At 40.6% G+C, this 12,426-nt stretch overlaps 1 protein-coding gene across 1 annotated transcript; it reads left to right on the top strand.

Moving 5' to 3' along the window:
• The first annotated feature begins 4,561 nt into the window (after positions 1 to 4,561).
• Positions 4,562 to 5,538, top strand: LOC118663415 (olfactory receptor 491-like). Its single transcript, XM_036322991.1, is given in 2 exon segments — positions 4,562 to 4,597; positions 4,600 to 5,538. Coding segments are annotated over 2 exon segments (975 nt in total).
• The last annotated feature ends 6,888 nt before the right edge of the window (positions 5,539 to 12,426 follow it).

A 12,426-nucleotide genomic window follows, 5' to 3' on the forward strand; every position in this document is an offset into this window, starting at 1 on the left:
AGAACCTACACAGAACCTAGAGACAGAAGAACTTCGCTGGAGAGAACATGGCAAAAGATCCTGGACAGAAACTGGCAACAGAACCTAGAGACAGAACCTAGCGAGAGAACATGGCAAAAGATCCTGGACTGAACCTGACTACAGAAATTGGCAAGAGAACCTGACTAGAACCTGGTGACTGAACCTGGCTGGAGAACCTAAGCAGAACCTCTCTGGAGATCCAGACCAGAACTTGGCTGGAGATCCTGGCTGGAGATCCTGGCTAGGCTGCTGATCAACTAAACGCTATCTCTGTGTCATTCCTTCTTCGCCAACTCCGTCCACACCTTTGGGGACCCCTGGACCTGCTGGGGTTGGACCCCAGCATTAGAAATCAAAAATTGAGTCTCAAAGAGGTTCAACAGTTTTCCTGAGCTCATACACCTCAAATTGAACCCTTGTCTCCTGGTTTAAGAGGTCACACCTAAGTTTTTCAAACTGTTTAAATGAAGAACAATTTTCCTCCAAGCATCCATGGATAAATAATTTTTTAATGTTTTTATTGATTTTAGAGAGAGAAAGGGAGAAGGAGAAAAAGAGAAACATCGATGAGAGAGAATGAAAGAGAACCATCAATTGACTGCCTCCTGCATACCCCATACTGGGATTGAGCCCACAACCTGGGCATGTGCTGACCGGGAATCAAACCGGCATCCTTTCAGTGCATGAGAGGACAATGAACCAACAGCCACGCCAGCCAGGGCAAAGGGACTGTTTTGTCTACAGCGATGGAATTAGAGCCCTGGTGGGAACGACTCGTCTCCATCTCTCCAGCCAAATTTCTATTCCCGCAATTCTTTGTACAAATCTCTGGACAAAGCTTCCATCAGGATCCTTGAAAATTCGTCTTCATTAGCACCTAACCTAGCTATGCCACCTTCCCTGACCAGCCCCTTAGATGCAAAGTAAATTATTCTTTCTCCTGTATTTCTGAAGCAGCTTCTACATGATTTCATTGTACCACTGCTGACACTGTGTGATAAATGCCATCTGGGTTGAAATTTGTTTGATTGTCTTGTGTTTCGGATAGCAGGGCCTCAGTTTGATTTGGATGATTGGCTGATCACTAATACATTAGTGATTAAGTGAATGATGGTTTGCTCTCGACTTCTTGGGGCTTATGGAGTACTGGCCATTGCCACTGTCCAAAAAGATGAATAATTTAATTTAATGCACAAGAAGGATTGAGTAAGATGCTGATCTACTGGCAACCACCATTTTGAAGATTTGGGACCTGCTCCTTCTACTTATGGTTTTGCAATCCACTCTGGTGTGAAAAGAGCTGTAGAAATAATGGATCTTAATGGTAACCTTTAGAGACATATAAAGGAAGGTGGGGTACCTAATGTACCTGCTGTTGCCAGCTGGCTCAGGGGAATGTGGGTGCTTAGATAACTCAGAACAGTTCCTGGGATTATTCTGTTGAGGGGTGAGAAGAAAAGAGTTCCAAGACATTTAAATAGGGGACCATCCTGGGTATCCTGAAATTCAGGAAGAACCGTCGTAATATTTTTTTCTACAGCTAAACAGTCACTAAGTCAAAGTAATAGTTTTCTTCCTCACTATTCCCTACTTCAATTATAATGTTCCTTTTCATAGTGACCCAAAAGTTATGTTATTGGAAAGTACGCTGACGTCATTCTACTAGCCCTAACAAAGTAGTAAGCTAATTGTTCTGCACGTTTCCCATGCTCTGGGAGACCAAAAACTCTCTCCTTCACTTTCATTAATTAAGGAAAAAGGAATTCCAAGGACACCATGACATATTGATGCTCCTTTGGGAAGGGCAGCCTGGCCTTAATGAGTCAACAGGCTCTACAAGGTTTTCTGTACGAGAACCTTTTTTCTCAATGGGGCAAGCAAAAACAGCCCTAGGAGATTTGTTACGTTCTATTAGAGTCTTCCTTTTCCTCCCACCACCCACGCATAGATAACCACCCTCATCCTCATAGCATGTGTGTAACGATGGTCCTTGATCAAGGGGAGTTTTCAGTGGTCTACATGGTCCAGTATTCAACCTATAAAACTAAGTGGAAAACTTCTGCCTTATAAAAAGTTCTCTTTGGAGCGCAGCCTCAAGCATTCTGGCTCTGAAGGTGAGTGGAATTTGTTTTAATTTTTATTTGTTCAATGAGAAATTTAAAATGAAAGAAACTGTCTAATCAACTTAGCTCTTGACCTCTGTGGAGACTGTGGCCTCAGTAAGGGATGCACAGCAGATTGGTTACTCTGGACACCAAAACCAGGTGTCGCAGGGCAGTGTGGATGGTCTGCAGCAGCCAGGGCCACTACTATGCTTGTGTGACTGAAACTCTGAAAGGAAATCGTGAAGAAACCACCAGATACTCAGGTTGGAGACTCGCAGTCCTATGCCTTCTAGTGCCCATGCATTGAGTGAAGGGATAGTTGAGAGTTAGAGTCCCTACCCGAGGTGGGCGAGCATGAATGGATGGCAAAGTGAAGAGCTCAAGAAAGAACCCTGGGTGGCCAGTGGAGAAGAAGGAATAGCAACAATCAGATGTCTTATTATGCATCTCAATGGCATAGTCCAGAAGTATGAAGGCATCGGATATTGTACTTCCTGTCTTAATTTTGATTTGTGGTGAAAATCTCCTGCCATGTGTTGAAAGAAAAACTATGTAGTTTTTCTCATCAAAAAAATTAACAAAGAAAATCTACCAACACTTCATTTTTACCTAATAAAAATAGCTCTGCAGTATGACCAAACACCTTTGGGAACTTTATAAATATGTCATTTAATCTCACAACAAAGCTGCATTACAGAAACAATTATTCCCATTTTATCCAAGAAAAAAACTGAGAGTCACAGAGATTAGCATGTGCAAGGTAAAACAGCCGGCCAGTGGGTGGCCTAGGAACTCTTTTGCCTTCATCTCCATGACTCTGCCAGCACAGACTGAGGCTCACACCCTGTGCTCTGTGATGCAGGGATGGCCCACAAATGCTGCTCAGTGCTTGGCCCCTTGCTCAGACCAGTGTATGTTCAGAGCCTGACAAGGAGCATTCTGTGGGACCTTAAATGTGTGGAAATGGCAAAGGAACGGTAGATGCTTGAATTTAAGAAAGGAAAGGCAGTGGGGGCGAGCTAGCTGTATTCAAACATCTCAGAGTTTTTCTGTAGAAAGAGATGGTTTATATAATTAAGCTCCAGGGGATGACTGATAGATGAAAAACAGATTTTAATGCTAGAGCTAACAGTAATGGCAGCAAACGGTCACTAGAGTAATTTAACTGCACTTAATGAAGTCAAAGAAGAGATAGAACACATTTTTAATGAACTGTAGATTCTCAAATATTAGTTCATTAAACTTTACCATTCCTTCATTCAAAGAACTAAGTCCCATTATTGGAAATACTAAATGCTTTCTTATTCAGAAATAAGACATTTTTATGATATCTGGTAGTTATATTTACCATTTATGAATTTAGAATTTTAAGAATGGAAATAATGTTGTTAGCAGAAAATTGTGTTTCTTTAAAAATTGGAACCAACAAACTGAGTAGAAAATCTCAGTTTCATGTTAACATGATCCTCAAAAGCACAAAAATTGCAAGGAAGCATATATAGGAAGATACATTTAGAAATGTAATCAGAGATAGATTAAGCTTCATGAATACCAGGCTAAGGCATTTGACATATTTTCCATCCAGCATTTCAGATATGGAAATTCCTTAGGAAACTGGAATTTATATTTTATTGATAATATTGACTGACATTGTAAATCATGAAAATGGAATCTATTATATGAGTACAAATATATAAATACTGGTTACTTATGCCCCCAAAGTATAATAAATCAAATGGATTGTGAGGCATTGTTAAAGATTTGTAGGTGAGTCTTTTTCTTTAGTTGTTAATTAGAAGAGGGGAAAAAAAGAAAATGTATGCAAAAAGGATTTATAAATCTGTAGAATGTATCTGCAAGGATTTTTATTTAGCTGAAGTTAATGGAAAGATAAGATGTGCATAAATAGTGAAATTTTCAAGTAAATAAAGTGAGTCCCAATTAAATTATTTTATAATATTTTAAATTATCATCATTTTTATTAATTGATTTATTTTAGAGAGAGAGAGGAAGGGAGGGAGAAAAGGAGAGAGGAAGGAGGGGATAAAAAGAGAGAGAGAAACATTGATGTGAGAGAAAAATATCCATCAGTTACCTACAGTATGTGCCCCAACCAAGGATAGAGCCCTCACTGGGTATGTGCCCTGACCAGGACTTGAACCTGCCACCTTTTGGTGTATGGGATAACACTCCCAAAACAGCCACACCAGCCAGGGACCATAAAATTATTTTCACACTTCTATTTTCTCATTCTGATAAGCATATCTTTCTTTTCTAATTTTCACTGAATGTTTAGTATGCCCTGAAATGATTGTCTTACACTACTGCCTTCTCTTATTATTCATCATTAACCCTGCTTTTGCAGGACTGTCTCCAAACAGAGGAACTTTGCCTTTGTCACAACACAATGACAAAACATGGAGAAGCATAAAAAAATGAATATTCACATTTCCCTCAACAGGAATAATTCACAGAGGACATGGAGGTTGGAAACCACACCAGTGTGACAGAGTTCATCCTTTTGGGGTTAACGGAGGAATCTACACTTAGTGTCATCTTCTTTGTGATATTCCTAGGAATCTATGCTGTCACCTTAACGGGCAATGTCAGCATAATCATGTTAATCAGCAGCAGTCCCCAGCTTCATACCCCAATGTACCTTTTCCTCTGCCATTTGGCCTTTGTTGACATATGGTTATCCTCCTCAGTCACACCTGTCATGCTCATGGGCTTCCTGAGGAAAAGAATCTCTCTCTCTGTAGCTGGCTGTGTGGCTCAACTCTGTGCTATGGTCAAGTTTGGGACGACTGAGTGCTTTCTGCTGGCTGTCATGGCCTATGACCGCTATGTGGCCATCTGCTCCCCACTGCTCTACTCCACCCACATGTCCCCCAGAATCTGCGTTCTCTTAGTGGGGATGTGCTACTTGGGTGGATGTGTGAATGCTTGGACATTTACTGGCTGTTTACTGAGTGTGTCTTTCTGTGGACCAAATCAGGTAGATCACTTTTTCTGTGATTTCTCCCCTTTGTTAAAAATTTCCTGCTCTGATATCTCCATTATTGAAATTATCCCTTCCATCTCTTCTGGGTCCATTATTGTGGTCACAGTGTTGGTGATATCTCTCTCTTACATCTGTATCCTCATCGCCATCCTGAAGATGCGTTCTGCTGAAGGGCGACACAAGGCCTTCTCCACCTGCACCTCCCACCTCACCGCAGTTACTCTCTACTATGGAACTATTACCTTCATTTATGTCCTGCCCAAATCCAGCTACTCAACCGACCAGAACAAAGTGGTGTCTCTGTTCTACACAGTGGTGATCCCCATGTTAAACCCTCTTATCTACAGTCTGAGGAACAGAGATGTGAAGGAGGCCCTGAGAAAGACAACTGTCAGATTGTGTTCTTAGGACCCATTCTTACCATGTCAGATGAACTGTAATGTTTGTGTTTACCTGTATAGCACTTAGGATCTACCAAATGCTGCCTATCTGATTGCTTAAATTCATACTTCTAACTCTCATTTTATACACTTATAAATCAGTTATTATGATGGCTGTAATTATCACTATTATTAACACCTGTAGGTGTCAAGTGCTTTTTCTTAATTTATTTAGCAAACAATAATTTGCATTTACTGTATGTCACGCCCTATTCTAAGCACATTACATATATTAATTGGTTTATTTTTCACAGAAACCACATGAAGTAGTACTATTATTTATATTTTACATGTAAATCATTTGGGGCACAGAGACATTAAGTAGATTGCCCCAAATCATGCAGCTAGGAGGTTGTGCATCCAGTGTTTAAATCCAGAAAGTCTGGGTCCAAAACCACTATACTTTTCCATTTAGTTTTCACAGCAATCCCAAGATGCTGGTATTATAAATTTTCTTCAATTCACAGGTTAGAATGCTGAGTTTTAGGGAGATTCAGTAGGTTGTCTTGAGAGATTCTAGAGAAATCAGGTCCTCTTGTTCCATGCACTTAACCTATACTGTGATGCCATGAGCAGTCTAATGATTTCAGCTATTACTGTTCTAGAGGATTTGAGCTTTGCTAATTGGAAAATAATTTGAGTCAAAGACCAGTGACAAACATTAATTTTCTTATATGTTTAGATAGATAGATAGATGATAGATAGATAGATAGATATCCTAATATATGTATATACCTATATATATAGAGAGACAGAGAGGCAGCCAATCAGTGATTCTCTCTCATCGATGTTTCTATTTCTCCTCCCTTCCTCTTTCTGAAATCAATAAAAACATATTTTAAAAAAGAAGATCTGAGATGATGGTACATTGGGCTAGTCCGTTGTAGTGTAGTTAGAAATTAACCTATTCAAGATATAGTTTAGGTAAAAGACCAAAAGGATTTGCTGATGGATTAGTATGAGAGGTTAAAAATTTTTTTAATAACTTGAGGAAACCTGAGAAATTTCTAGCTTTGATTATTCTAAGTGGATGTGAATGCGATGTCATTAATTAGTTAAGGAAAAGTGATTTTCTGGTTAGCTATTGCTGCATAACAAGTCACTCAAAACTTATGGCTTAAAACAAAATTATTCTTTTGTATTCCATTATTTTGTGAGTCAGAAATTCAGGTTGGGTTTGTCTTAGCATTTCTCCTCCACAAGAAATTAACAGGAGTCAATTAGTGATATTCAGGTGTACTCAGAAGCCTGGCACCTTGGCAAGGATGGCTTGAAATCCTCTCCTTCTCCACGTAGTCTTAGAGTCTTTCCATAGGTCTTACCAGCAGAGTAGTTGAATTTCTCACCTGGTGGCTCACACTCCAATAGCAAGTGTCCCAAGAGGATAAAAAAGGTTGTTTCCTATGACCTAACCTGAGAAGACCCAGAGCATCATTTCCACTGTCTTCTATTAGCAATAATAATAATAATAATAAAATAAATTACTAAAGCCAGTCCAGATATAAGGGGAAGGAAATTAGATCACATCTTTCAGTGACATATGAGTAGCAAAGACTTTGGAACCATCTCCAATTTACCATAGTCCCTCTGACCACAATTACTTATCTACTTCCCACATATCAAAATACATTTATTCCCTCCTACATTTCCTCAAAACTTTATGTCATTACAGCATTGGCATTGAGTTTATCATCATGAGATCTAGATCAGGCAAGGGTGAGGTTCCTTGTGCACAACCCCTTTTGATTTGAAGACCTAGGAACTAATGTGACAAGACATATGAATATGACTCCTACACATCTACCAGGTACTACTGATACAGGTGTTGAAAAACTGCAGTAAATACTTCTTTTCATAAAGGAGGAATATGGGAGTCACCTAGCAGCACTGGCCCATAGAAATCTCAAAATCCAACTAGACACATGCTGCCATGTTTTTTAAAATCAGGATCTAGTTCTGCTTCCTGTTAATAAGCTTCTGTGGCTCTTGGCTCTGCCTTCTGAGCTTATATTTCAATCCTCTTAATCACCCTTCCTTTTACAGGGGTGGAAAATCCCATTTTATAGCTGTACTAGGGGCTCAGTGCATGAATTCATGAACCTTGAAAGGAACTGTGGGCCACGAGGCTGCGGTGGGCACAGGGGCGGGTCTCGCCCATCCTCCACACCCCCACCAGGCCCCTCCCACCATGGCCTCCGTCCCCTGTCTGCCAGCAGCCCCACTCCATGCACTGATGGCGCCGGCCCCGCTCGTACCCACTGACGGTGCGGAGCGATTGGGGCTGGTGCCAGCAGCGGATGGATGCGAGCAGCAGCTGCTGCCCCGGATCGCCCCTCAGGGAGCAGGGAGAGGTGGAGAAGCCCTCAGGGGCAATCAGGGCCAGCAGCCGCCACTTGCACCCGCTGATGGCACTGAGTGATCGGGGCTGGTGGTGGGACTGCAGTGCATGGGAGCAAAGAATTTTTAGTAACCACCAGGGGCTTGCCCTGATGACAGCAACTGGTGCTCCATCTTGGTCTGGTGCCCCTGCTCATCTGCTCCACCATCCTGCTACGGCTGATGCCGGCCATATTCCACCCTCTGCCGCCTGCTGCCAACACCTGCCATGTTCCACTCGTGCCCCCTGGTGGTCAGCGCACATCATAGCGACCGGTTGTTTGGTTGTTCCACTGTTTGGTCTATTTGCATATTAGGGTTTTATATATATAGTTAGTTTTATTGGCCTGTTTCTCACCCATTCTAAGTTGAGAGTTCAATGCCAGCACTGTCCAAGCTGGTATTCATCAAGAACTTTGTGAGATATTATATCCTCATGCCTTATTTATTTTATATCTGGAAGTCTGTATCTCTGGAGCCCCATCACTATTTTGTTGACTCCCCCAGCCCTCCTCATCCCTAGAAACCACCAACGAGTATTCTATGTATCTATGAGTGTATTGTGGGTGGTTTTATTTGGGGGGGGGTCGTTTTTTTCCTTTTTTTTGCTTTTCAGATTCCACAAATAAGTGAAACCATGTATCATTCTCTGACTTATTTGACTTAATACCCTCAAGGTTCATCCATGTTGTTGCATAATGGCAATATTTCATTTTTTATGGCTGAATAATATTCCACTATGTATAGGTACCACATCTTCCTTATCCATCATTAGTCTATTAATGAACACTTAAGTTGCTTCCTTGTCTTGGCTATTGTAAATAATGCTGCATTGAGCATAGGGGTTCATATATCATTTTAAAATAGTGTTTTTGTTTTCTTTAGATAAACACCCAGAAGTGGAATTGCTGAATTACAGAATAGTTCCTTTTTTTTTTTTAAGGAATCTCTATAATGTTTTCCATAGTAGCTGCATTAATTTACAATCTCACGAACAGTGCACGAGGGTTCTCTTTTCTCCACATCCTCACCAACACTTTTTAATTCTTGACTTTTTAATGATAGCCACTCTAATAGGTGTGAGGTAATATCTCATTGAGTTTTGATTTACATTTCCCTCATGATCAGTGATATTGAGCATCTTTTCATGTGAATATTAGTCATCTATATGTCTTCTTTGTGGAAATGTCTGTTTAGAGCCTCTGCCCATTTCTTAATTGTTATTGAGTTGTTTTTGTTATTGAATTGTATGAGTTTTTATACTTTTTGAGCATTAACCCCTTATCGAATATATTACTTGCAAATATATTCTCCCATTCATTAGGTTATCTTTTCCTTTTGTTGGTAATCTCCTTTGCTCTGCAGAAACTTTTTAGTTCGATATAGTCCAACTTGTTTATTTCTTCTTCTTTTTTTTTTTTAATTAAATCTTTATTGTTCAGATTATTACATTTGTTCCTCTTTTTTTTCCCCCCATAATTCCCCTCCTCCCAGTTCCCGCCCCACCCTCCGCCCTCACTCCCCACCCACTGTCCTCATCCATAGGTGCACGATTTTTGTCCAGTCTCTTCCCGCATCTCCCACACCCCTTTCCCCCCTAGGAATAGTCAGTCCATTCCCTTTCTATGTCCCTGATTCTATTATAATCAACAGTTCATTCTGTTCATCAGATTATTTATTCACTTGATTCTTAGATTCACTTGTTGATAGATGCATATTTGTTGTTCATAATTTGTATCTTTACCTTTTTCTTCCTCTTCCTCTTCTTAAAGGATACCTTTCAGCATTTCATATAATCCTGGTTTGGTGGTGATGAACTCCTTTAGCTTTTCCTTATCTGTGAAGCTCTTTATCTGACCTTCAATTCTGAATGATAGCTTTGCTGGGTAAAGTAATCTTGGTTGTAGGTTCTTGGTATGCATCACTTTGAATATTTCTTGCCACTCCCTTCTGGCCTGCAAAGTTTCTGTTGAGAAATCAGCTGACAGTCGTATGGGTATTCCCTTGTAGGTAACTGAGTTTCTTTCTCTTGCTGTTTTTAAGATTCTCTCTTTATCTTTTGCTCTTGGCATTTTAATTATGATGTGTCTTGGTGTGGTCCTCTTTGGATTCTTTTTGTTTGGGGTTCTCTGCGCTTCTTGGACCTGTAAGTCCATTTCTTTCACCAGGTGGGGGAAGTTTTCTGTCATTATTTCTTCAAATAGGTTTTCAATATCTTGCTCTCTCTCATCTTCTGGCACCCCTATAATTCTGATGTTGGTACGCTTGAAGCTGTCCCAGAGGCTCCTTACACTATCCTCGCATTTTTGGATTCTTTTTTCATTTTGCTTTTCCGGTTGGGTGTTTTTTGCTTCCTCGCATTTCAAATCATTGACTTGATTCTTGCGCTCCTCTGGTCTGCTGTTGGGAGTCTGTATAATATTCGTTATTTCAGTCCGTGTATGCTTAATTTCTAGTTGGTTCCCCAATATAAGATCGAGGGTCTTATTAGTTTTCTTGTAGATCTCATTAAGTTTATCGGCGGCTTCTAAACAGTTCTTGAGAGACCTTAAAAGTGTGGTTCTGAACTCTATATCTTCCATTGACAATTTTGTCCTGTTTCTTTGTCTCCGCATTTTGTTATGCTTCCTTGGTGCACCCCCTAGTGGTCTTTGTTCGCAGTCTTATAGTTAAATCTTGATTGTTGTAGCTAATTCCAGGGAGGGTTTGACCTCCAGGCCAAGTGGCTATGAGAATCAGCTGTGTCAGCAGTGAGAGAACTTCTGTCCTCTAGGGAGGTGCTAATCTGGCGTTTGCCTGAGGCTATCCGGCAAATGCCTGTGTGCAGGGCTTGGGCGGGGCGGGTCGCACAGGATCAACAGGGTGGGCCGGAGAGAGCAGTTATGGCGGCTCTCAGTCCTGTCCCCAGGGGCTCTGCCTCTCTGAGTCCCAGCACCCTCTGCAAAGCTCAGAGAGAAAGCTGCACTCGCTCTGACCGAAGCCAGACAGTCCCGCTTCTCCTGTTTGAGTCTGGGTCCCTAGAGACTCGCCCGGATCTGGAGCTCAGAGTCTGCAACTCCCTCCCGATTGAAAACGCCAACCGCGCCCTCCGCCGCCAGCCCGCTCCTCGCACTCTGCACCTCAGAATTTGACTTCAGCACTGCGCCTCCTCTGAGTGTCCGTATGCGTTTCTCTTTCCTCCTAGTTGTAGGACTTCCACTCAGCCAGCGTTCCTGTGGTTCTGGGTGATGTCCCTTCCGTTTTTTGGTTTCACTTTTGAAGTAGTTGTTCAAAGCAGCAAACTCCGGCGTTAACCTATGCCGCCATCTTCAACAAAAAGGATAATCTATTTCTTCTTCTGTCACCTTTGCTTTTAGAGTCATATCTCTCAAAAATCGTTGCCAAGACCAATGTCAAGTAGCCAACTGCCTATGTTTCTTATAGGATTTTTGTGTTTTCAGGTTTTACATTTCAAGTTGTTAGTTAATTTTGTGTATGGTGTAAAATAGTGGTCTATTTTCATTCTTTCTGTGGCTGCCCAGCTTTCCCAACACCATTTATTAAAGAGACTGTCCTTTCCACATTGTATATTCTTGCCTCCTTTGTCATAAATTAATTGATCATATATACATGGGTTTATTTTTTACTCTCTTTTCTGTTCCATTTATCTATGTGTCTGTTTTTATGTCAATACCATACTGTTTACTATAGCTTTATATTATAGTTAAAAGTCAGTAAGTATGAATACTTCCAATTTTGTTCTTCTTTCTCAAGATTGCTTTGGCTATTTGGGGTCTTTTGTGGTTTCATACAGTTTTAGGATAGTTTGTACTATTTCTGTGAAAAATGCCATTGAAATTTTGATAGGGATTTCATTAAATTTGTAGATTGCTTTGCAGTACAGATAGTTTAACAATATTCTTCCAGTCCATGCGCATGGAATATCTTTCCATTTATTTGTATCTTCTTCAATTTTTTTCAACAGTGTCATAGTTTTTAGTGTAGATCATTCCCATAATTGGTTAAATTTATTCCCAGGAATTGTATTCTTTTTGATGCAATTGTAAATGAATTGTTTTTTTTCTTTTTAAATTAAATCTTTATTGTTCAGATTATTACAGTTGTTGCTCATTTTTCCCTCCATATCTCCCCTCCACCCGGTTCCCACTCCACCCTCTGCCTTTACCCACCCCCCGCCCCGACTGTCCTCATCCATAGGTGTACGATTTTTGTCCAGTCTCTTCCCGCACCCCCCACACTCCTTTCCCCCCCGCAAGAATAGTCAGTCCATTCCCTTTCTATGCCCCTGATTCTATTATATTCACCAGTTTATTCTGTTCATCGGATTATTTATTCACTTGATTTTTAGATTCACCTGTTGATAGATGTGTATTTGTTGTTCATAATTTGTATCTTTACCTTTTTCTTCTTCTTCCTCTTCTTAAAGGATACCTTTCAGCATTTCATATAATACTGGTTTGGTGATGATGAACACCTTTAG

Source organism: Myotis myotis, unplaced genomic scaffold, assembly GCF_014108235.1.
Source record: "Myotis myotis isolate mMyoMyo1 unplaced genomic scaffold, mMyoMyo1.p scaffold_m19_p_10, whole genome shotgun sequence".
NCBI lineage: Eukaryota > Metazoa > Chordata > Mammalia > Chiroptera > Vespertilionidae > Myotis > Myotis myotis.